This window comes from Elaeis guineensis, chromosome 6 (genome assembly GCF_000442705.2).
Source record: "Elaeis guineensis isolate ETL-2024a chromosome 6, EG11, whole genome shotgun sequence".
Taxonomy (NCBI): domain Eukaryota; kingdom Viridiplantae; phylum Streptophyta; class Magnoliopsida; order Arecales; family Arecaceae; genus Elaeis; species Elaeis guineensis.
In genome coordinates, this window is record NC_025998.2 from 131,716,729 (window position 1) to 131,742,341 (window position 25,613).

The 25,613-nt window shown below is 38.6% G+C and overlaps 2 protein-coding genes across 2 annotated transcripts; one reads left to right on the forward strand and one right to left on the reverse strand.

Annotated features, from left to right (window-relative positions):
- Nucleotides 1-3,293: 3,293 nt before the first annotated feature.
- LOC105046460 (uncharacterized) lies at nt 3,294-19,013 on the reverse strand. Its single transcript, XM_010925056.4, has 20 exons — nt 17,593-19,013; nt 17,232-17,435; nt 16,015-16,119; nt 15,847-15,912; nt 15,593-15,757; nt 14,664-14,738; nt 14,429-14,583; nt 12,389-12,524; nt 12,210-12,279; nt 11,994-12,121; nt 11,826-11,882; nt 10,089-10,274; nt 9,850-9,942; nt 8,962-9,047; nt 8,808-8,874; nt 8,585-8,651; nt 8,340-8,476; nt 4,989-5,080; nt 4,790-4,856; nt 3,294-4,042 (listed from the first exon to the last, which is right to left on the reverse strand). Exons 1-20 carry the CDS (start codon nt 18,844-18,846, stop codon nt 3,878-3,880), a joined length of 3,375 nt encoding a protein of 1,124 aa, XP_010923358.1. The 5' UTR covers nt 18,847-19,013; the 3' UTR covers nt 3,294-3,877.
- A 3,700-nt stretch (nt 19,014-22,713) lies between these two features.
- On the forward strand, nt 22,714-25,022 carry LOC105046482 (hypothetical protein At1g04090). Its single transcript, XM_010925070.4, has 2 exons — nt 22,714-23,138; nt 23,250-25,022. The coding sequence occupies exons 1-2, from the start codon at nt 22,958-22,960 to the stop codon at nt 24,791-24,793; spliced, it is 1,725 nt and encodes a 574-aa protein (XP_010923372.2). The 5' UTR covers nt 22,714-22,957; the 3' UTR covers nt 24,794-25,022.
- The last annotated feature ends 591 nt before the right edge of the window (nt 25,023-25,613 follow it).

Below are 25,613 nucleotides of genomic sequence, written 5' to 3' on the forward strand. Positions count from 1 at the left end.
CCATGTGGCAAGAAATTTATCAAATTTGTTTTTATTCCTTCATCTGTTTTATAGAGTTTTAAACATCATATGAGAAACGTGACAGTAAGATAAGAGGGTTGCTGCATTAGTTTTAGCAGCCTTTCACTCCTTATTTTTTTGCACCATCATTTGGGAGAGGGATGGGTAGAGGGTTGCTGTTATGATTTAACAGCCTTCCACAATGTCCATGAAAAGAAAAAATGGTCTAGACATGGTTGCTGCCACAATGCAGTAGACTTCCTGTGCAAGAAAATGAAGGGACAGTTGCTACTGTATTGTAGTAGCCTTTCAATTCCCATAGAATTAATCGAAGAGTTGATGAAAGGAGGAAAAAAAAAGAAAAAAAGATCTAGGAACGGTTGCTGCTGTATACAGTAGCCTTTCTGTGCTGGAAAAAAAAAAAAGCACGATTGCTACTGCAGTGCAGCAGTCTTCCAGTATCAAAAATCTAAAATTAAAGAATTAGAAGAAAAGAAAAGCACGATTGCTACTGCAATGTTGTAGCTTTGTCGTATCCAAAAACTTAAGATTAAAGGATTAGTATCCAGAAATCTAAAATTAAAGGATTGGAAGAAGAAAAAAATCACAGTTGTTACTGCAGTGCAGTAGCCTTGCAGTACCCAAAAACTTAGGATTAGAGGATTAAGGGCTCACAGATCATCGCATTGGATGATCGAGAATAGAGAGCAGAGCGTGATAAAAAGATGCAAAAAGGAAGGTTGATTGAACGGGTGAACAATGAAAACAAAAATTGATGGTGGGCCAAGGCAGGTCCAATTTTTTTTTTTAGGCTTGAGGTTAGGTCCATGGGTTAAGGCCCATGGTTAGTCTAAGGAGTGGGTTTGAGCCTCAACTCGATTTGAAAAATTTTTATCCTATCCAAACATATATGGGCTTAGGCTAGATATGGACTCAGGGTCAGCTGCATAGGTTAGGGCCAGGATATGGGCCAGATTGAAGGCCCAATCTGGATAGATTTGGACTTGGGCTTTGACTTGGCCTACGCAAGTTTGGGCTTGGGGTTTTTGGGCCTGGGGTCAGGTCCATGGGTTAAGGCCCATGATTAGGTTTAAGACCTGGTATGGGGTGGGTTGAGGAGTAGACTTGAGACTTGGCTTGGTTTGAAAATTTTTGGTTTTGGGTTTGATCCAAACATATGTGGGCTTGGGCTGGATATGGGATTAGAGTCAGCTGTATAGGTTAAGATCAGGATATGGGCCAGATTAAAGGCCTGATCCGGATAAGTTTGGACTTGGGCTTTAATTTAGCCTATGAGAGTTTGGGCTTAGGCTTGGGCTTGGGCTTCGGCTTGAATTAATAGATTTTTTGGGCTAAACCATCAGGCCAACAATAGAAGGGGTGGGGCTAGGGTTGGGGTTTTCGATTGGGATTAGGGATGTGGAGATTGCCAAAGAAATGGGGAAACAACAAAGGGTGGATGGACAGAAAAAATTAAGGAGAAACAAACTATGTTCACACATGAGCGAGATAGAACCGGGGTAAGGGAAAAAAAATGGAAAGAACAAAAGAAAAGGAGAGGGTTAAAAATGATTGGAGAAATGGAGGGTGAATGGATGTAGATAGAAAAGGAAGAAAAATTTTAACCTATCAGTGGTGAAACATGAATGAGAAGAAGTTGGAGAGAAGTAAGGAAAAAAAGACATAGATGAACCCCAAAAAAAAATTAAAAAAAGAAGAGAAGTGATAGTTTAGAAAAAAAAAAAAAGAAGCAGAGGATGGCTTACCTATGGCTACTGGCAATCCTGGAATGCGATCCATCTGTTTCGGACATCAATGGTGTCGAGCTTAAGTAGATTTCCACTCGTGAAGAAGAAGGGTGGAGAAAGCAGGCTAAATTTTTTACGAAGAAGAGGAAAGAAGAACCAACAGAGGAAGAAGAGAGGGAGGGAGGAGAAACGGTTAGGGCAAAGGTAGAAAGAGGAGGGAGGGCGAGGAGAAGATTAGGGCAAAAGTAGGAGGAGATGAGAAGAATTTGGAACGAAAGAAAAAAGAGCAAAATGAGGAAAGAAAGAAAGGAAAAAAAATAAAAAGACCATATTTCTAAAGAGAGGGATCAAGCATCAACGAGGAGGATCAGCGTCACTCGATTCCGACGTTCAGAGGAGGGAGGAAGAGAAAAAGAGAGAGTTACATCAAAAGAAGAAAATAAGAAAAATCCGGAAGGAACAAAAAGAGACGAGCGAAATGAGAAAATAAAAAAATAAATAAAAAATAAAAAAAACCATAATTTTACATAAAAACCCCAATATATTTTCTTATTTCCAAAAAATCCTATCCGATTTTATTTACAAAAAATTCTTTGTTAAATTTATAAATTATATTTTTAAAAAATAAAAACAACATATGTGGAAAAAAAGAGTTTTCTTATTCTAAAAATTCTAATAAATATTTAAAGTTGAATCACATGTAGAAATTGATATTTTTATCAAAAAATAATTTTATTATTTTAAAACATCTGTATTTATATTCTCTAATTATCATTTGTTTAATCAAAGTAATCATTTGTTTATAGGTATTATTATGCTAATTCAAATTAAATTTAAATTTTTTAATATTAATTTAAATCTAATTAATTTTATATTATTTTAATAACATTATATATAATATGCCATTGAAATTTTAATTTGATAATTAATTATAATTTTAAAAATAAATTTAATTAAATTTTTTTGTAAAATTGTGCTACATAAGAAATCACTGCTTTAGTAAAGTTAAAATCGACAATCATAATTACGTGAATAAGAAAAATTATAAATATCGATATCCAAAAATAATTTTTTTTATTATTTTATAAATATATCATCTCTTCAACGGAAGTAGTCTTTCAGAGAAATCTCCTGGCACAATTTGATAATTTCTTTTCATTGTCCATTTTATACGATAGATTTCTCTAATATTTAATATCATCACCCACAAAAAAATAAAATTAGTATGACAATTTTCTCTATCATTTACATGTCATTTATATTTTCTTTAATCTATTCGATAATAGACTAAGCTAATATTTTATTTTACTTTTTTTGTTTAATTTCAATGAACAAGCTCCCGTCGATGAAAGCTGAAGCACCGCTCCATAACCTCTTTTTTTGTATAAATAAAAATCCGCTACACAGCACCGGTTACAAACAAGTATAACATTAAAGAGCACAAGTATAACATTAAGCAAACATCTGCCTTCACCTTGCGATATATAATGGGCTTGCGCAACACCGAAAATAGAAACAGTGAACTGAGCATGAGTAAAGGCATAATTTGAACTCTCCACATCCAATATGAGCCCAATTTATAATATATCTGTTATGAGCATCATTCACCCTTTCAGATGTTTTAGCATCTATAGCTAATCTGATATCATCTGGCTATGCACATCTGAACACAACGTATGCCACTAAATGCAACCTAACTCCCCAGTAATGACCAACCAAGTCCTTGCCAGAGAAGGTACTCTTACAAAATTTTGCTTAACATACAAATCCCATAAATACAGGAAGGTATGAAGAACTAACAATTACATACTGAAGGATGATTTTCACACTTCAATAGAAAAATAACAGATCAAGCACCAAAATTGTTGCAGAACTATTTTCAACTAGCAAAATTCTATAGCCACCCACTTTTGCCACTCTAGCACAGATTCCAAACATGCATTTTGCTGTCGATAATATACACACTCTACACCAAAATCACAAAATCTCTTGCCGAAAAATAATATATTTACCGCAACCAAACAATGCACTCATGGATGACATGACTCGACAAATATAGGGGCATACAAAGAATGGGTTGTAATTATAAAAAGATGTACTATAACCAGAAAACCGTCTCAAAGAAAAAACTATGATGACAAGACTGACTGCAACGCAAGCTGCTGCTGAGGCTGCAAGGAAGACCAGGTTGAAGCGAGGACAGATGGTGGCAGTGTTTGTTGGAGCTGCCTCAAAAGATTAATCATCCTGCCAGCAGTTTGTTCTGTGGCCAGATCCCTGCCTGCACATAAGACCTACACAGCAGAACAGCCAGATTCAGGGTGAGGGGACATTGGTACGGAGATTTTCCATTACACCTATCGATAAAAAAAGGGTGAGGACATGCATGGAGGGAGGGCAGGGGAATGGGAGGATTGGCATCATTAACAAGCCTTACTCTTCAACAGATCAGTTATTACCTTTACCATTTGTTGCTGTAGAACAAAAACTAAATAGTGTTGCATCTTTTGTGCATATTCAAAACCTTAAAATTTAAAAAAAATATAAAGGAATTTAATTTCCAAATTTTTCAATTCCAAAAATAACCCTACTTAGATTTCTCTTTAAAAGGCTTAAAACATACTAGGTATGTATAGCAAAAGGGACTCCAAAAACTTCTACAAAGGATATCCAAATACTTTCGGACACTCAGAATTTTCAAGGGAGCACGGTGAGATATTTCTAAAGCAAGAAGCAAGGATGAGATATAATGCTTACAAAATATTAAAAAGGTTAATTATCGTTAATTATTTTTAGACCTCTTTAGGATTCAGGTTTTAGTTAAATCATCCAAATCTAAAGTCTTTAGCAGGCCCATGCACCTGCATGTGCAGTATAACTAGTACTTGAGAGAGAGAGAGAGAGTTTTGAACAAAATTTAGGACCACCAGCAAAGTTAGAAAAACAATGGATATATTGCATATATAATCATTAGTTCACGGAGTAGTAAGCAGTGGCAGCAAAACCCAAGGCTTTATAGCAGAGCAAAAGAAGAAGATTACCTCAGCAAATACAGAAATAATTTTAGGAAGATGCTGATTGTTAGGACCCAAAAGCTCCCTATCCGACCTGTGAACAAGACAGCCTGTCAATCAGTACACTTTCCCATAAATGACAGAATACTTATCATATAAATGACACAACTTATCATATAAAAACCTAATTACATGTCACATAAATAGAGCAAAGACCTGCACTTACCTTTCAACCATTGAACAAAGCTGCTCATGTACAACTTTGGCCTCAATCAAATCACCTTTTATTGGCAAGCAGTTTAACCAAGCAGGAACAACCTGGCAAGCATGAAAGGTTGTCATGACAAAAACATGATACCAATAGTGGTATTGCCTATTTTGCATTCCAACAGACAAATTGTCAGGAAAAAAAAGGTGACTCATCCCGTGGATAAAGGGTGGTCATGAAAAAAATAATGAAATCAGAATAATGACTGGAATATATTGATTTCCGAGGCTGAAAACCTTACTCTGCAAAAAACCACACAAGCCAGTTGTGCCCTTAAAAATGCTCATTCTTGGCTACATGTGCACAAACAAGCACAACAGCTTGCACGTGCTCTTTTTTTTTGGGGTACATTGCATATGTTATTGTTTATGCGGTTGAAACAGCGTAATGGCCTCATCAACTCGATGTTTCAGCATACCTTGCTATCAAGAAAATTGAAGCATGGCCAAGCATGCATCCTCTCACATTTAAAAATGACTTGCAGACATAGCCATTAACATCAAGCCTTTTCCTAATTATTTGGCATTGGTTCGATAATTCTTCATTAAGCAATATTCTCAAATTTTCCGTCCATGCATTCTAGGCTCATTCTCCAAGGCTCTTCAACACCATACCAGCTCCTTTCCTGACTGGAGTTTTCTCAAGTTTTCATTGGACAAGTTCATACCATCACAACCAGTTCCTCACCACTTTGTCCTCAAACTTGTGTACTTTAATTCCTCAAGTTTGCTTGGTCTTAACTTTATCCATCCTAAGTTTACCATATATCCATATCAACATTCTTATATTTGCTACACACATCCAGTTCCTTTGGACCCCTTTTATTACCCAACTTATTAAAGAAGAACACACAGGTTTCCTTTTGAACCTTGGTATAAACTCTCCTAGGACTAGAAATTCACCTCTCCACAATTTCTTATAAGACTTGTCATTGCCTCAACATACATGACTCCAATCATTTCACCGTGCTAGATTGCACAGAATATTCTCCCTTACTGCCCCCCTCCCAGTGCCTTATAATATACTTTCTTCATTTGGACTAAAGAAGAGAAAAAGGAGGCAGATCACATAACGAGAAAACATTTAAAGAAAGATGCCGAGGTAATCTGGAATAGATGAAATTTAACCACAAAAAAAAAAGAGTAAATTAAAGTGGCACTATAATCTAGTGCCCCTGCATGCTGAAAAAAATAAGAGAGTGAGGAGACAAAAACGAGCACAGTGTGAACAGAAAATAAACGTGTAGAGATAGAACTATGGTTCTACTCACGACAAAAGCAAAAAAAGCCTAGAAAAGATGCCAAGTTTTTCTTTTAATTAAAAAGGTCTGGTCAAAACTGACTGCAGTTACATGCCTCTCTAGGGAAAATTCCAGAGAAATCAAACATCAAATGTTGCCAAAGATACAAGGATAAAACCCTTCAACATGCAATAACCAAAATGCCTGTAGTTTGAAATGGGTCAGCTAGCCTGGAACCTACCAGGATCATGGTCCTTTCTATGAACAAATTCCAGACCTTTGGATTGAGTATGGTCCAAAAGTAAAGAACAGAAACCTCTTTTACATTAAGCTTGAATCATGTAGAATTAATTTGGCCAACAGGACACGAATGGGCCCCAACCAAAATCAACAAAAATTAATTCAAAAATCAAACTTCAGTTTATCAAGTTAGATGTGAATAGGGCTTGTGCGGGAATTAGATCCAACACAGCCAACTAGAGGTGGCAATTTTCAACACGACACATGATCACATGAACACGACACGACACAACACGCGACACGAAATTTTCATATTAGTGTTGGGCTTATACAAGTTTGTGTCGACCCGTTTATGACACGAAGAATTTTGTGTCGTATTGCGTGTTAACCTGTGAACCCATTTATGACATGTTTAACTCAACTCACATATGAAAAAATATGTAATTTTGTATTTTTTTATAAAGTCAATGATTATTTTTCATTAGAAACCCTAAAACAAAACTAAACAAACGTATCAGCCCCCACACACAGCCACCAAACTCAACTCTCCCTCTCTCTCTTTCTCATTTTAAAAATATATATTTTATGTAAAACAGGTTATTAATGTTAAACGTGTCATGTAAACGTGTTAACCCGACACGACATGTTTAATACTTATGTTAAACAGGTAACACGTTAATAAACAGATTCGTGTACGTGTTGGAGAATCCTGCTTATTAATCATGTCGTGTTCGTGTTCTCCATAATCGTGTTACACGCGAACACGAATTACCACCCCTACAGCCAACCAAGTGAATGGTTTGCAATTGGGTATATCTTGGGCAGGCAGCTACTTGAAAACACAGCTTGAGTAACCCAGGCTTTAAGCTGACCTGATCCATTTGCAGCAAAATCCAGAAATTGTGGAATGAGAAACATAGTTCAGCTAGAGGTAATGATGATCCTCTTATACATGCAGGGAATAAAGGTCCCCAAGGCACAACCAAACAACATTCAGAAATTGAAAAGCCACACAAGATGAAGGCAAGTATTATGAAGATGGACTGATATATCAGTTTGCAAGCAAATGGGTGGGGTAACCATATGACAAATATGGTCACTGATAGAAATGAAGTTTATACAAGACTGCAATCCATCAGACACCAAATTAGATTTTTTTTTTTTCAAGGCTGCATACAGAACTTTACACATGGTCTTGATCAATTTATTTTACAGGCAAGCTATTGAACTCTACATGCAGTCCTAGATAGCTTCCTAGTCAATTTACTGTTAGCAGGATTCAATAAATGACACATCTATTTGGTTTTATTCAAATAATTTCCAACATATCAAGCAAACAGTGCCAACAACTACATCTTTAATAAAATTTAGGATCAAGCATGGAAGATTTATTCACAGTACAAACCAACAACCTTAAAAATCTTAAATACACTCAAAAAATAATAAAATAACATTATATAAAACAACAAAGCATTGTGAAAAGGATCCATTTCTAAAAATCTAAAAGAAAATTTACTTAGTAGAAATCATTAAGATAAAACAAGTCTTAATCCTTCCTCGACATAAATAGCAAATAGCAAGATTCCTCGAATAGCAAGTTTTCAAGAGAAGATGTTAATTAGCCAGATCTCTTTTAGCCATTAATCATCAGTGTATCATCTATTTGGAACAACAAATACAAACCTTATTCAAATATGCAGGATAGTTTATTTATATCATTCATTGTCATTTGTTCTGATCAATGGCTACATCCTTTGTGAGAACAAGCTTTTCAATTATGTTGAGAGAGAGAGGGCAGGAAGGGGAGAATAATTAAAAACTAAAAATACCTGAGCTGCATCAATACCATCCCTGTGGGATTGACATATTTTCCCAAGAGCTGAAACAGCATTATCATATGCCATCACATTGTCTGAATGTAGCGCATTAGGATGTCTAATAACATTATTTAGCCTTGAGAGAGCTTCTGTTGAATGGAAAAAGAAAATCATACAAAACAATATTAATAATACTGCACAAAAGGGAAGCATATAGATATGCAAAATATTCACACATTTAATTCTATTGGGGATACCTCCAACAAGCGGTCGGAACACAGAACCACCAAATTCAGCACAAACCCCAACTCCATAAACAGCAGCCTGAAGATGATTACTTGTTGAAATTAACCTATGATAACTTGAAAATCCTGATGGATATGCGTATGGGGAATTTATCAAAGTAAAGTTGTTTGTGCATATGCATGTGTAGGTTCCAAGGTAATGCAGAGGAATAAGGTTAGAGAAGGAATTGCAAACCTGTCTAACATCTGCATTCTCATCATTGCATGCTTCTAATAGGAAAGGAAGATAAGTATCATAATATCTGCTCAATGTAAAAAGAAAACATTAGAGAAAAATTTTAGATTAAAAGCCTATTTTCCAAGCAGTTGAGTTCAAGGAACAAACTTACCTCAGAGCAGCTTCTTGACATTGTTCTGCAACATCATCAAAAATGCAAATGGCAATCCTTCTCTCCTCAGCTGTTTTATCCTTTCCCTGCATAAATAAAGGCCATGAAACATAAGCCAGCTGAAGAAATTGACTGATTTACTGTTCTAACCATTGGTTGAAGAATTCACTCAACAGAACTTCTATCTGATAACTAAAGGTTGTTTGATACAAACAGGGTTCAGAAATAGAAAAGGTATAAAGTAACAAGCACAGGAAATTGAATCTTCCACCTAAACATCTTAGGTTGACCACAAAGATAAATAATAACCAAGCCAACAGCAAGTACTACTTTCTACTACCAAGTTAGGTACAAATGGATAATCACATCAAATTAAGAAAATCCAAGTTTAGGTATAGGACATGCAATGTAATGGAACAAGAGATGTGTTAATTTCTGCATATACTCAACTTATATAAATCTGAAGAAAAGAGGCTGGTTAAATATGTAAATGAAAAGGTGCTAATTTTTTGAGCTAGCTTTTCTAATGTTTCCAAGTGACTTAGCATGTTGGTATAGAGTGATGGTCTACAGATCACTGATCATAATCCACTCTAGTGATCACATAACAGTAAAAAAAGCTGCTATGAGCAATATAAATATAACCACAGCTGGCATAAACATGATTGAAGATATAGCCAAGGAAAAGCAACTTGTATGTTTTTCACAAAACGGACTCTTGACTTATTACTGGCATCCAAATTAACAACATAAAACATATCAAAAAGGTCCACCACAATAAGTAATTCCTAAACCTTAAAAGAGGAGGCTGATCAAGTAAAACATTTCCATCTTTCCAATGTATAAAATTTTAATATAAATACGAGTAGCATGCTTTTCAGGACTTACCAACATTGGTGTTATATACATAGCAAGTTCATCAAAGAATGGCAAGAAAGAAGCCTTGAAAGTTTTGATCAAAGTGCCCAAGCAATCGCCAACCTGAAGAAAAAAATCACAATGGAAGCAATACACAGGACAAAGATCAAGTTTCACCATATATAAATGAACATGTGGAGGGCTAAGCTTACAAGAAGTAATTTGTTAAGCATCCACAGAAGTATGATTGTTGAAAAGTTATGACAGACCTGGTCAAAGACTTCTTCCTCCTGTTCATTTTCCTCTTTAAGCAATTCTCCTTCCTCAGCATCAAAGTCCTCTGCCTTGGTCCTTTCTGCCCTTTCTCTTTTCCTAGTTGTGCTTGCTGTAATCACATGCTTGATCTCATCCACTAAACTTCTCACCTGGCCTTCATCAAGAAGCGGTCCAGAGAGCTGAACAAAAAAAAAAAAAAAAAAGAATAAAACCACAGGTTGCAATTGATTTTTTGCTCATAGTAATATCAAGACATTATCATATTTGATAAGCTCCAATAATTGTGTGTGTAAGAGAGAGAAAGAGAGTATAATCTAAGAGAAAGCATAAAACAAAGATCAAGAAATGATTGTTAAAATAAATGGTTTAACAGAGCAGTGGCATTTGGAGTTTGACAGCAAAGAATTCAAATATTTTGCAAAAAAAAAAAAGCCTTAAGATGCCAAACATATCTGTAACCTTAAGATGTGGTCCTAGAACAGAAACTAAGATCACCATAGCCAATATGATACTCTCTTCACTGAAGATCTGTTTTAAGAATTGCCAGGTTCTGAGAAGCCTTATCCATTCCTTTGTACATTTTTATTGCATTTGGGGCAACTACAAAATAATGGTGAAAGTCCGATGGCCATCAAAACATCCAATATTAATAGTCACATATACTGTACCAGATACACAATAAGCCATTCCAAAACATTTGATTCCCAGTTAAACAGGCCTCCATAACTCACTGATTGCAAAGGTAATGCAGGGCATACATATTGTTTTAGCCACAAAATCTTTGTTTAGTCAAAAAAAGAATGCATCAAATCTTACCACTGAAATTCTTTGGCTTTACCAACAACCTCTTATTTTTGAGAATAATGACTTAAGCAAAGCCATGACAAAATGCACTAACAGTCCAATCACTCTGCATTACCAAGGCCATGACGTCATGCATTGCACAAAGTCAACAAACACTTTAACATTGGTGTAACCCATCCCTGCTCATGCAATCATGCAGCAAATGTCCATTCATTCTAAGCAATGGGTCAGATTACGCAAAACAAGTATTAAATCCTAATATGTAGCTCAACCCATTGCAATCTCCTGCAAAACTGTCCTACTGCATAATAAGTTAAAGGAGAGGAAATTTCAATAGGGAAGGTCAGATATAACAGTTCAATTTCTTTTTTCCATTCAATAGAAGTTCCAGCATCTCTAGGAATTGATGAGGAAGGATTAGCTAAGATCTTATGTATGTTTTTCCATACCTTCAAGCCAAAATGACCCACAGAATTATGATTATACACAGATTCTAACAAGACCAAAATTAGCTAAGCTTCTATCACACATCAACCGAAGTTTGAAGCTAGTGGCCTTGCTCAGACAACCAAAGTTTCACATTGATATACCAACTTCCCTCAGTAGACAATGTTCATAATTAGTGAACTTATTATCACACAAGAACTTCTATGTTAGCAATGGATGCAAGTAACAGAACTCTTCAGTGCTGAGAGCATGCAGTTCAGAACAAGTCAACTTGCACTAAATTCTCCCTAGACCAGAAAACCTTCTTGCTCACAATAAATAAGACATCTGTTTAATATAATAGACTTGACTGAACCAGTTAGGAGATACTCACAGAGTTGACAATACAAACAATTGTGCTACACTATCAGGCAAAAAAATAACAAGCAAGCTCTTTAAAAAAAATCAACGGAAAAATTAGGCAGAGGGAGGAGACAAACCTGTAAACACTCATTCAATGAATCCAGCATGCATGCACAAATTTCTGTTTCAGGCTCCTAAAATCAGAGAAATCATTCCAAAATACAAATATAAGTACAGAAATGAGATTAAAATCTCAGACATCAGCAAATACAGAAGTTTTGTTAAATACAGAGTTGTAGGATAACCTTATGCAAAGCTTCAATGAGAGATGGAATTATATAGTCAGACAACTGCTTAACATATGATTCATCACGACCCGGAGCCAGCCCTTTCTCCACAGCTAACTTTGCTGCACGAAGTAGTTCTGGCATGGCTGGAAGTAAATAGAAAAATCACATTGGATTCTTAGAAGAAAAACTTATGCCCAAACAAGATAGGAAACAACAAAAGCATAGAAATACCAGCAACAGCAGCCTTCCTGACTTCTTCATGGAAATAAAATTTGAGAAGAGGTACCAAAGTAGGAGCAACCTGTGAATAATTTGTATGTTACATGATCATTTCCTTTTAAATAGACAAGTTTATTCAATTAGATAAAGGCCTGGTAAAGGAAATGTAATAAACACTGATCATAACCAACCTGATCGATCCATGGGTAGAAACCCTCCTTGAGTTCATCAGCATAACAACAGAGCATGTTACAAGCTGTGGCTTTCTCCTCCAGGACACTAGTCCGAATACCAATTCTTTTATCACCAAGAGTGATGGTTTCAATGCTGCATTAATATATAACTCAAGTGAATGAGTTGCACATATCTACAAAAGCAACATCACTTAATAACAAATAACCCATGCAGATTCCATATCCTAGGATATCAGACAGATCATGTCGGGCATAACAGCAGACTAGCTTAGCAGAAGAGAGGGGAACCATAGCAGGACAAATATAAGTTAATGAAAAGCACAAGGTCCAGAATAATTAAAGCTATAAAAAATGGAAGTTGTCAAGGGAGTTTTTGAAATGTAGATATTGTGGTACTATATGAAAGTTCATATGATACAAGGATGGCATACAATGAACAGCATATTTTATTAAGACAGAGAGCACAGATGAGAATGGATACAATTACATTGCATTTTAAGATGTTCATCAGGTCATTTTTAATCATGATTTACTTTCTTTTCTTCTTTTTTTGGTTGCGCAGCACCACACTATGCAACCTGCTGATAGATCAAGTTCATACGTAATAATCATCATGGTTTCGTTAACCAGATTACGAAAGACACATTTGCCAGAATCAGATCAAACATATGGTAAGAAATTGCAAACACAAAAGTTACAGATCGATGCATGATTCTCATGTTGCTTCTCAATCAGGCAACCTATATAATGCAAGTTGAGGGGCAATGAGTCAGTTTTGTGTCAGCTATATAACATAAATCTTCTGCATGAAGTTGGAGTCATGCAAGCACATTGTTCGTTGAGGAGGAAGAGGCCAGTTATGTCATGTCCACATTTTACCAATTTCAAAATGTTGATCCAACCCTATCAGTAACTGGTTGGTGTCAAAAAAGCCTCACAGAATCCTCATTGTAAAGTGACAAGAGTGCAGGTCATACAGTTTGTGTAAGTTGTATATTTGATCGGTGTTAACAGGTGAACAAGGCAATAAGATGTGTTAGACATAGTTGATGTGGAAAAATGTCATCACTTGCCTTACAAGCATGACATGGTTAAAATGGAAACATGTGTCACATCATCTCATGACAAGTGACAACATGCTGCAATTGGGATTCAAAAAATCACTGACTCAAATTCCAAATGCAACGTCAAATAGCTATACAACTATATGTATATGATTAGTTAATATACCCATTATAATATCTATACATGAATGCCCGATGCATTTAACCAAAATGATAAGCCATTCTAAGTTATTTCTATATTACATAGAAAGAAAGAAAAACCAAACATTTTTTAATGCAAATAAAAAAAAAAAACATTAGTAAAAACCACACATATCTGCAAAACAGCAACCATTAGAAAAAAAAAATTTAAAGAGTCTGTGTCTTGAAGTGAGAGACAAGATCGACATTATCACATCATCATCAGCATTACAAGCACCAGATCCCCAAGAGAAAAGTGTTAGTTATATAGGGACTGTGAACTATGCAACCTTAGCTGCTATATCTTAACAGGGTTGGTGATGTGGGACAATATCAAATTCAATACCAAAAGTTTGAAAACAAATTTGAACTTGCTGCATTTGAGCTTATAGATCAGAGGCTTCGTCCAGACAGAATCTAATTAAAAAGCTAACAATGAAATGGTTGACTCAAGTTCGGAACTAATTAGAGGACACAACCTCAAGGGGATTGATTGAATTGCGAAATTAAAAGGAAAAAAAAAATGTTCCTACTGTTTGAGCTTGGAATCTCTCCAAAGAGGAAATTTAGCACCTATATCACAGCCAACGAAGCAAATTAGACATCTACAGGTTTTACCTCAACTGGAGCTTCATCATGCATGATAACTGCTTAGCATTCAACACATATAACCTTGTTTACAATGTTGAAGTTTGCATGAAATAAAGTTGGAACAATTTGCAAATGTACTCCAGTAGTTGCCAAATATTCCAAAATAAATATTTAAACTGGAGTTTAAGCAGTAAAAACAAACCTTTCATCATCTGATTCTTCTATATCCTCATCTGAATCAACAGAGGTAATGGTTACGTCAGGCTTCAACTGAGCAGACTGAAGCAATGGAGGCATTACAACACTCATGTATGGAAGAAAATCCTGTCCTAAGCACTTGCATAGTCTGGCCCATGCCTATGACACAAAACAAGGAATAAACAATGGAACATATAGGCTGTCTATGTCCTATTTCAAGCTATTGGATCTTAACATACCTGTAGCATATAACTTATTATTGGGTCATCTGTCTCCATTTGAGATCCTTGCAATGTCATCAGCACCTCCATTACCTAGCATGAAATAATCAGTTAGACGAGTGCGATAATCACGCTTAATAATCATATGATCATCAGCTGAACTTGCAGATATATACCATAAGACTTTAAAAATAGAAGAAGGATGAAGATAAGAGGCAGGATGACCAACAAATCCAGGACCAAAACAACAAAAGAATTACAACAATGATATCCAAATCACATGATTTTTGACAGAAGCAGTTTAGAGATAGTAGATGATATCCAATGGCTCAAATTATCGGTACTGGGTACCTGGCTATCGAGTCTGACCTTATTTGAACTGTTGTGTTGGCACCCACATGTCAGCTCTACTTTATACATATAACCTTTTCTCTCTTACTACTAAATCATTAACTCCATAGCATTAGCAAGGCATCAAACAAATCAAGGAACTGAAATTTTTCTCATGTTTTAAGAAAATAGCCATAAGAAGAGCTAGTAAACAATGGCACTGCCAAGATAATGCTGCAGAATAAGACAGTCTTGTTTTAATATTCTCAATATTTTCAAACAAGAACCTATAGCACCTTAATTCATTAAAAAGTTGTTAAAGTTCATCGTGCAGGTATGCTACATTCTAAAATATGAGATACCTCTCAAAGTCAAAATACTACAAGTCACAAAATTCTTAACCACTAACATGCTGTCTCCCCAGAAAGGATGGGAATAACTCTTCTAGGAGACTGGGTTCAACTTTAGACAATCTAGCAGGAAAAGTATAAACATGATGATATCAAATGAGCTTCAGTCCATAAAAGTGGTCAACAATATTATGCACAGCAGACACCTTTAGAATTGGATGATCCATCGAGTCAATAATTTTAGAGAGAGGGAAAAATGTCAGCTACCTGTCTAGCATCATCCCTAAATTTCTCCTTGCCCACAGCCATTCCAACCAAACTTATGCACTCCATAGACTTGGCACGAAGCATCCGTTTGGACTTGTCAGTTGCATTCATTAAAATAGCTTTGAGATAAGGCATGACAGCATCATAATACTTTTGGAATTGCTCCTGCAGAAATATGTTGATGCCAGAATAAACCGTTTAAAATATATACATATAGAATAGGCAACCTAATAAAATGTGCCTTCAGCAAATACCTGTGACGAATCTGCAACAGATGCTAAAGCTGTCAAAGCTCCCTCTTGCACCATCTGCTTCCCATTCTGATTAAAGCATTTTGCACTTTACAAACCTTTCTAGCAACTCCAGACAAAAAAAAAATGCATAGGCAAAGTCGAACAAAGTAAAGCAAACATGAAAATAACCTGCAAGAGTACAAGCAACTTGCTAACAATTCCATCCAAATAGGGTGACAAAATATCTGGTGTACAATTCTCGCTGAAATTCAAGACTGCTGAAGCAGCATGGGCCTGCAACATCAATCAAACCCATTTTCATTAAGAATTGGTTCACACAAAAAGACTATCCCAGGAATTTGAAATTCGATAACAAAGACAAGAAGCACATAAAGAAGAAAAATTAAGTAGCAGAATTAGCCTGCACGGATTGCAGAACAATTCTTATAAGGTCCATGAAGGGGGTGGGGAGTTCCCTGTGAATCAACTACATGCTTATGCAGAGGGTAGTTGTGTCTAGAACCAGAACAAAACCAACCCATATAATACACTATCATCAAATACTTGGCTTCCTGGAATATGCTATCTCATCACTGCTTGTAAATAACAACTAAAGCTCAATTACTATCATCAATGATGAATACATCTAACAAGAGCAACATGGAACCAAATTTTTGAGAAAAGCACCAGGAACAGCGAAAGTTGTACATAAGAGATATTGTTTGGGCTATCTTTCCCACAAATGAAAGGATAATGCAGGATCAAGGAAAGTGGAACACAGAGATGGAGGAACAAGCAAGGCCAATAAATAATAAGTGACTGACCTGTTTCTGAACTTGATCACTTCCTGACAAGAACCACCAAATAAACAAATGATTTATAGCCCGAAAATAAAAGTTCTATTACAGTTTCTTTTCTCTTAGGCTTGCCATCACTTGCAAAGATCACATAGCTTATATTTCAACAAAATAAACCAAAATACAGCTTGGAAAACATGTTTCAAGATTTCATAATCTTATGTGCTTAAAGCATTTGGGAGAAGACTTGAACCAACTAAAGGAAGATCGAGTTCCAAGTTACATTCTGAATATAATTCACCAATACTATTAAAACAAATGGATAAATAAAACTACAAATAATGTCTTCTTGAGCCACTTTTCAAGGTAGCACAAGATGGAAAATTAACATGAATTCTATCATTCAAGAGGTAAGCTTGGTAGATTAATGGGACTGAAGGTGGTCATATTACAATTGTTGATGATATGCTACTAGGAGTACTTAACTCAGGCAATATTTGATTCGATAAAAATAGTTTCCTGTAATCTATAATCGTAGATATTTCATTCTCATCAGGTAATCTATAATCGTAAATATTTCATTCTCATCAGGCTTGCTAAATTACTTGCCTGGACTCGGGGATTCTGGAAGTCATCCATCGCCGATGCCAATGCAGGCAGCACCCTCTGATGATACTGGACTTGCAAATCTGGCCCCAAATCCGTAGACAACTGCCCAATAGCGTTTATGGCCGCCCAGCGCACACGGGGATGGGAATCTTGGAATGAATTGAGGACCATGTTCACCACTTGCTCCAGGTTCTTAATCATCACCTGCATAACGGGGAAATGAAATACCCAAACGAATGAAATAAACAAAAATACTGCTCTCCTAGCTTGGAGCGTCGTTTCATTTCATGCGATCAGTTACTCATCTAAAAGAAGTTTCCTTTTACTTAGATCCAATATCGTCTTTTAAAGGTTACGATACCTTTGAGCAACCTTCGGCAATCTGGGCAAGAGTGACGAGGGCAGCATGGTGCTTCTGCCACTCCGGGGCGGCCAGGTACGCTGGAAGCAGTTCAGACGCGACCGGCACAATGGTATTCCCCCCGAGGGCGATGGAGAGCCGGTCGAGGCATTCCTGGGCGACGCTGTAGTTGCCGGTCTCCCCAGCATCCTCGTCCTCAGACTCCGCGCTGTGCCAGGCGGGCTCATCCTCGATGTCAAGCAGCATCTTCATCAGCACCGCAAACAGCCGCCCGATAAACTGTGGGAGCCGGCGCATCATCCCTGGGGCACGCTCCCGTGCCTCAGCAAGCGTGATCACGAACTCGACAGCAAGGTGGCGAGTGCCCTCCTCGAGGCGATCGGCCTCGGCGATCTGGAGCATCGCGCCGACAACGTCCGGCAGCTGGCGACGAAGGAAGCGCGGCTCCGAGCCGGCGAGCTCGATCAGGAGCTCGAGGGCCTCCTGGGCGGTGGCCTCCTTGCCAGAGTTGAGGGACTCGGTGAGGGTACGCATCATGGCCGGGAGGAGGTCGCCGAAGCGGTCACGGTCGCTGGCCGAGGGGAGGCACTGGACGAGATTGATGGCGGCGCCGAGGGCGGCGATCCGGACATCGGCGGAGGTGGGGTGGGAGAGGGAGGATAGGAAGACGGAGTGGAGGGTGGGGAGGTGGGGCAGGAGGGTATCGCCGATGTACTGGGCGAGCTGGGAGAAGATGAGGAGGGCCGATTCTTGGAGGCGGGGGTTGTCGGAGGTGACGGACTGGAACATGAAGGGGAGGAGCTCCGGCCAGGCGTCATCGGGGAGGAGGCCGGCAGCGAGCTCAGAGACGGTGTCGCAGAGCTTCTTGGCGATGGACTTGACCTCCTCGCGCTGGACGGAGGCGAGGAGGAGCGACTTGAGCGAGGCCTGGGAGGTCGGGGAGAGGCGAGGCCAGAGGTAGGACGGCGACGAGTCGCCGGAGGCGGAGGAGGAGGATGAGGACTCGCGGGTGAGGAGCTTGCGGAGGAGGATGGCGGACATGGCGCGGATCTCGAGGTGGGGTGAGGCTTGGAGGAGGGTGGCGAGCTTCGCGGCGAGGGCGTCGGGTTGGAGGTCGCGGCAGAGGTTGAAGAGGGACTCCGCCTGCGATCGCTGGTCATTGGCGGAGGACATCAGCTGGGCGACGAGGGCCTCGAAGGGCGCGGGGTCGGCGCCGAGGATCGCCGCCAGCTGCTGCTGCTGCTGCTGGTCCATCGCCGGAGGGCGCGGTCGGAAGCTAGGGTTTCGTCGAGCGGGACGGCGGATAGAAGGGGAGAAGGGATGTAGACGTCGTCGGGCCGCTCGCTCGGTCGAGGAGTGGTTGGTTTCTTGGCTTTTTATTGTTAGGGTTGGGGAGGAAACTGATAACCGTGGGAGAGGGGGAATTGGAGGGAAGGGGCCGGGGGTGGCTTTTGCAGCTTTGGATTGGGTCTGGGACGTGCGTGGGGTTTGGGCTCGCTGGAAATTAGCTGTTGACCGTGGATTTGGGCTTTTTGGTTTTTGTATTTTAGGATCCTGGGCAATGATTATGTTGCTAGGTGCGGGAAGGGACTGAGCTGGCTGCCTCCTTTAAAGATTTAAAGGATTTGTTTCGCCAAAAACTTTATGAGAAAGGGGCGGGGTTTCTTTCCAAAAAGGAATGAGAAAAGAGGGTGACTTTGGATGGTTAAATGTCATGGTGAGAAGAATTGTCTTCCTTGTTTGATAAACCAACTGACTTTTGTCATGAAATTCGATACTACTAGGAATCGATCCATCTTTCTGATGAGGGAATCAATCGGACTTTTTGATGACACTATTCGGTTCATTTAGTAAGATAATCAAAGATTATTTTAATGTACAGGATGGATGATATCAATACAAAGAAACAACATATAGAGCCATGTACATAGTGGATCATAGTTGTTTGTTTCTATGACGGAATATTGAGATGAACACTTAATAAATGAAACCCATAAAAATAATCAAGTATGATTGGTGGTGTACATAGCCATATGGTGCATACACTATAGAATATAATTTCTCATCAATATAAATCTTGGGTATTACTTTGCCAATCAACTTCTTATGTGTATACGGTGATGTTTAGCAATTTTTTTCATAAAATTTATACAAATTTTAAGAATATATATTTCGGATCAACAATTGCTAGTCAAAATATGTTTGGTCTTTTTGTGGAATATTTATTATGTTCTATAATTGGCTGAAAATTTGATTGAAAAAATATAAAATTTTATGGTATAGGCCTCAAAGGAAAGTAATGTATATTTGAGCTACAAAGCAACAAAAAATCCATTAAATAAAAATAAGAAAAGCAAGGACATATAGTTTTAAAGAGCTTAAAGTACATAGTGATAAAATTTTTATTCCTCTCCACCAGCTAGATTTCTACGTTTCATACTTTTGCTTATCTAAGATTTTTCTTTCTTTGGAAGGGGGAATCATGAATTTGATAAATTTTGTCGTATTTATGTTTTGGAATGACAATTGATAGTGAAAATTCACTAGCTCCCTGCGAGAAAGCTTCATTATATTCCATAATTGATGAAACACAACCAGGAAAAAAATTGGAAAGGGACAATTGTGGACTTTAAATGGAAATAAATGCTTTGTCTTGCATAAAATCTTCCTGGGGGTTCATAAAGAGCCACTTTGTCATTTTGACTCTAAATCGACAACCTAGCCTAGCTCTCACGTATCATTCTAAAAGCCAAATCTAAACCCTTGCCAAGGAGATTATTTGGTGGGTGGTAGCTTTATTGGACATACTAATATCTAACCCACATTGTGTTTAGCTCTAAATGCTATATAAAAAAAAGGGCGAAATTCTTTGTGCACCGCAAGCGGTGGAGAAAATTCTACGTGGATTGCACTGTTTCGTTCGATTGATCTACGTAGTTATCACTTTCCAATACATATTTAATACCTGCAGGTCGGCTTTTTTATTTAAAAATTTTGTACAACGAAAATATCTCTGTTCTTTGAAAAAATTATGATATTTTATGTCCATATTATGACATCCTGTATTTATAATATACACAGAATGTCATAATTTTTTTTAAAAAAATAGAAACATTTTCGTCATTCAAAATTTTTAAATGAAAAAGTCAATCTGTAGACATTAAATGCACGTTAGAAAGTGGTTAAATAAAAATATCCCTCTTATATTATGATATTTTAGGCCATATTATGATATCCTGAACTGTATTACGCAGGATGTCATAATTTTTTTTAAAAGATAAGAGTATCTTCGTCATACAAAATTTTTAAATGAAAAAACTGATCTGCAGATATTAAATACGTTTTGGAAAGTGGTGACTACGTAAACTAATCGAATGAAGTGGTACATTCTACGTCGGATTTTTTACACCGTATGCAGTGCACAAAAAATTTTTCAAAAAAAGGATAAGTTTTGGGCCCTTACTAACTATGTTTTTTCAACAATTACCAAATTGTTTGGATATGACAAGGGGATGTGTTTAATTGGATGGGCAAGGAGATTGAAAGTTTGAATGGATGCGTGCACGGGCAAAATGCCTAAAACTAAATAGAGAAAGAAATTGTACCCCCCAAAAAAGGAAAAATTCTTTCCATAGAGAGATCTTGGTCATAAGATGCCAAATATAATCTAATAAATAATTAATCTGATCTAAAGGAAGTTTGAAAAGGTGGAATTTTTGTAGATTTTATTCAGAAGTCTTCTCAGGGAGGTGGTTGATTTAATTTGTTCGGGGTCACTTTACTCGGTTTTGTTCATGGTCATACATTCTGCAGAGATTGGGCGAGTTTATATGTCCAATTCTTGACTACAAAGAAGAAGAGTCTGTTCGTGGTCATCAACATCTTGGTCATTGGGAGAGGTTCCATGTTCAATCCTTCAATACCTGGGAGAGGTTCCATGTTCAATTCTTCAATACCAAGAAAGGTAACTATTCCATTATTTTTGTGTGAGACGGAGAGTAAGAGAGAGAGAGAGGGGGGGGAGGGAGAGAGAGAGAAGGTCCATGACTAGCTAGGTGAGTGTGTTGTGTAAGTTTTGCATTTAGTTCTAAAAAAAAAAAAAAGGACCCAGCTATGAGTGCATTTCGGATCGCTCCAAGAGGTCTTATTGTGTCTTAAAGTATCAATGTAACCAGAAAATACTTGCGTCAAGTCAATGGTGGACTTGCTCCACTCAAACTCTCCACCATAGCTTGCCTTAGAGTTGTTCGTTTCTTCAACTTCATGACATTTTTGTTTGCACCTTGTTTAATCAATTCAGGATGAAGCTAACAATATGTCATCTTCTTTAGTTGTTTTGGCATGAATCTTTTCAAATAAAACACCAGGAGGGAAGATAAATTAAGAACGGAGTCCTTCTTTAACTCCTATAAATTTTTGCTCCTTTTCATATCATTTAGGTTCTGTAATTGATGAATTAATAGGTCAATATAAGGTGAAGGCCAGCTCAAGATTCCCAACATGGTTCAGGCAATTAGAAAATGACTTACAATGGGTGCATTTTGCTTTTCTTTTTTGTTAATATAATACTATAATTGGAGAGAATGACCAGTAGTGGATCCAACCGAACTCAAAATAGAGAGACTCAAAGAAAAATTAAGGCAAAAAATAGCACCAGGGATTTCTCTTGAAAAAATAGTACTTAGCATGCTTCTCCGAATAGTTCTCTTGGCATAAAACAATTTTGACAGATCTTTAATTAAGTTCACTATTATCCACTAATCAATCTCCCACCACCCAAAGGTTAACTTTTGGTAGGACCCCAGCACTTAATCATTAAAGGAGACCTTGTCAAGCAATACGATTAAAGAAACAAGTGTTTCACATCCAGCCACGCGTTTAGATTCCTAAACTTCCCAAGACGCATAGTCAAATAGAAGGTATTTTCTGCTGTCCCGATCTCAACAAAGATGTTCCCCTGGGATCGATTATGTTATGCCATACATATTGGTCATCACTCAATCTATGATCCAAATACAGAAGCTCAGGAAGAACTCCTGATCCTATATATATATATATATGCACTAAAAGAAGACACGCATGGGGGGAATAGCAGCTATTTTCTGTTGGCTTAAAAGTAGTCCCTGACAAGTAGGAAGGCAAGAAAACCAAAACCTCCAAGTAATTAGTTGTAGCTTTATTGGCCAGCTCCCAACCAACTTAGGACTTAGGAACAATCTTCCTTGCACGTTACAACCACCTTCTCTTTTATTTATACTCGTAGGAATAGAAGGAATCAGTCCAAGCACAAGCTTAGCTTCATATCAAATTAGATCGATATATCTTCCCCACCACAACAACAGCAACAACAACTTTAAGAAAGCATATGCTTCCATTCCCACCTATATCCCTTCCTTCCATGACTAAAGGCACTACTTCAGAAGTCACAGCTTCTCCAACCATGGGAAACTGCTTTGGGCTCCCCACCACTGACTTGGAAACAAAGTTTCTGCCCGTTGAGTCTTCTTTCTTCAAGCTACCCTCTCCACTACCATCTTGGCCATCAGGTAATTAAAAACCTAGCTAGCTATATATGATAAGCTTATAATTGCATTGCTTTTTGTTTATAAGCAATCTTTGATCATCAACGATTGGAATAATATGGACTACTTGATCAGGTGGCGGATTTGCCAAGGGGATCATAGATCTTGGAGGCCTAGAGGTCTGCCAAGTCTCTACGTTCACAAAGGTGTGGGCTACCCATGAAGGAGGCCAAGATGACAGTGGTGCCACCTTCTTCTTGCCCTCCCCAATCCCCACCGGCTTCTCCCTCCTAGGCTGCTACGCCCAACCCAACAACCGGCCTCTCTTCGGCTGCGTCCTCGTCGGAAGGGACACCAGCAACGAAGGAACCCTCGCAAAGCCCGTGGACTACACGCTCCTGTGGAGCAGCGAGTCTTCCAACATTAAGCAAGATGGCAATGGCTACTTCTGGCTACCAACACCACCCGAAGGCTATAAAGCCGTCGGCCTCATCGTCACAAACTCGTCGGAGAAGCCATCTCCAGACGACATCCGGTGCGTCCGTCTCGACCTCACCGACGCATGCGAGAACGACGAATCCATATGGAACAACGATGGATTCGGTGTCAATGGCCTGAGGCCAGCCAACAGGGGGATCCAAGCCCTTGGTGTGAGGTTGGGCACGTTCATAGCCCAAGCCAATGGCTCTCCTGGCTCTTCCACCATAGCTTGTTTGAAGAACAATGACTGCAACATCAACTACTCCATGCCCAACCTCAGCCAGATTCAAGCCATGATGCAAGCCTACTCCCCATGGATCTACTTCCACCCGGATGAGGAGTTTCTCCCCTCCTCCGTGAGCTGGTTCTTCGACAACGGCGCGCTGCTCTACGAGAAAGGGAACCCAAGTCCCGCTCCCATCACATCGAATGGCTCGAACCTCCCCCAAGGAGGATCCAACGATGGCGCCTACTGGATAGACCTTCCCGTGGACGACAGAGAGAAGGATAAAGTTAAGAAAGGCGATATCCCGAGCTCGAAGGTCTATCTCCATGTCAAGCCAATGCTTGGTGCGACGTTCACAGATGTAGCGATATGGATCTTTTATCCCTTCAATGGACCTGCAAAGGCTAAGGTGGGACCATTCAACCTCTCATTAGGGAGGATAGGGGAGCATGTGGGTGATTGGGAGCATGTCACCTTGAGGGTGAGCAATTTTAGTGGGGAATTATGGAGGGTGTACTTCTCGGAACACAGTGCTGGAACTTGGGTGGAGGCCTCACAGCTAGAGTTCGAAGGAGGGAACAAGCCTGTGGTCTATTCTTCGTTGCATGGCCATGCTAATTATTCCAAGGCAGGACTAGTCCTAGAAGGGAATTCTGGGTCGGGGATTGGGATAAGGAATGACACTGCGAAAGGGAAGAATAGGATCGACAGTGGGGAGAGGTTTGAGGTGGTGGGGGCTGAATACTTGGGGTCCGTGGTCACGGAGCCGCCATGGCTAAACTACGAGAGAGAGTGGGGTCCGAAGATCACCTACGACATTGGGAAGGAGATCAATAGGGTGGCGAGGCTGCTGCCTGGGAGGCTCAAGACTGCACTGAAGAAGGTGGTCGAGAGACTCCCTGATGAAGTACTAGGGGAGGAAGGGCCTACAGGACCAAAGGAGAAGAGCAATTGGTACATGGATGAACGTTAGCTAGAATTTCTACTGCGTGCTTTGAGACATATCATTGTTGTTATAATTGTTTCGATCGTTATTTTTTATCTTTATTAATGGTTAATTTGGGATTTTTTATGGTGTATCATGCATGGAATAGTAGATATTTATGGGTTTCTGATGAAACAAAAAGAAAGCTGATGACTTTATGGATTCTGTTGGCTTGTCTAACACTTCCACATTAAACGGTACGTACTGGATAAGAATGTGGGCTCTGTTTTCAATTTACTTTTCCTACACTTGATAACTTGGAGATCTTCATAAACATTCCTCGGAGCGCGGTATAATTTGCTAGGACCATATTAGCTATAGTTTCGGCTCTTTATTATATGTTCGAACCAGTGATCGATGAACTGTCAGTTTCTTCTAGTGGTGGTAAGGTATTGATATTGCTATCATGCATGGAACGTGAGAAGAATGAACTCAAATTGGCCAGCTCGACTCAATTGGACTTTGTATTAACTGGACTCCTTGAATCAACTCAAAGTTGGAGACTTGGTTTGCTTTATCTACGCAAGTGGAACGACAGTTCATACAATCCACTCAAAAAAATGCCTGCGTGATTTGTGTGAGTGGGTGTGTGCCGTGTGCATATTGCATCCATGCAAGACCTTCTCACTATTTTTCGCCAGTTTAATATTTACTTACTATTTGTATACCTATCTAGTGTTAGATCAATTATTTATAAACCTAATTTTGTGAACTAGATAGGTTCTCAAATTTACTGGATGAGTTGGGAATCAAGTTTTGGGTATACTGATCAAGACCAAATGCAGCACTGAAGCTTGAGAAGACGTCA

Coding starts and splice junctions, on each gene's coding strand:
- LOC105046482 (XM_010925070.4), top strand. CDS start 22,958: ATGCTTCCATTCCCACCTATATCCCTTCCTTCCATGACTAAAGGCACT. Junction 23,139..23,249: donor ACTACCATCTTGGCCATCAG/GTAATTAAAAAC, acceptor CTACTTGATCAG/GTGGCGGATTTGCCAAGGGG.
- LOC105046460 (XM_010925056.4), bottom strand. CDS start 18,846: ATGGACCAGCAGCAGCAGCAGCAGCTGGCGGCGATCCTCGGCGCCGAC. Junction 8,875..8,961: donor TGTCAAGAAGCTGCTCTGAG/GTAAGTTTGTTC, acceptor TACATTGAGCAG/ATATTATGATACTTATCTTC. Junction 5,081..8,339: donor ATGGTATTGATGCAGCTCAG/GTATTTTTAGTT, acceptor CATGCTTGCCAG/GTTGTTCCTGCTTGGTTAAA.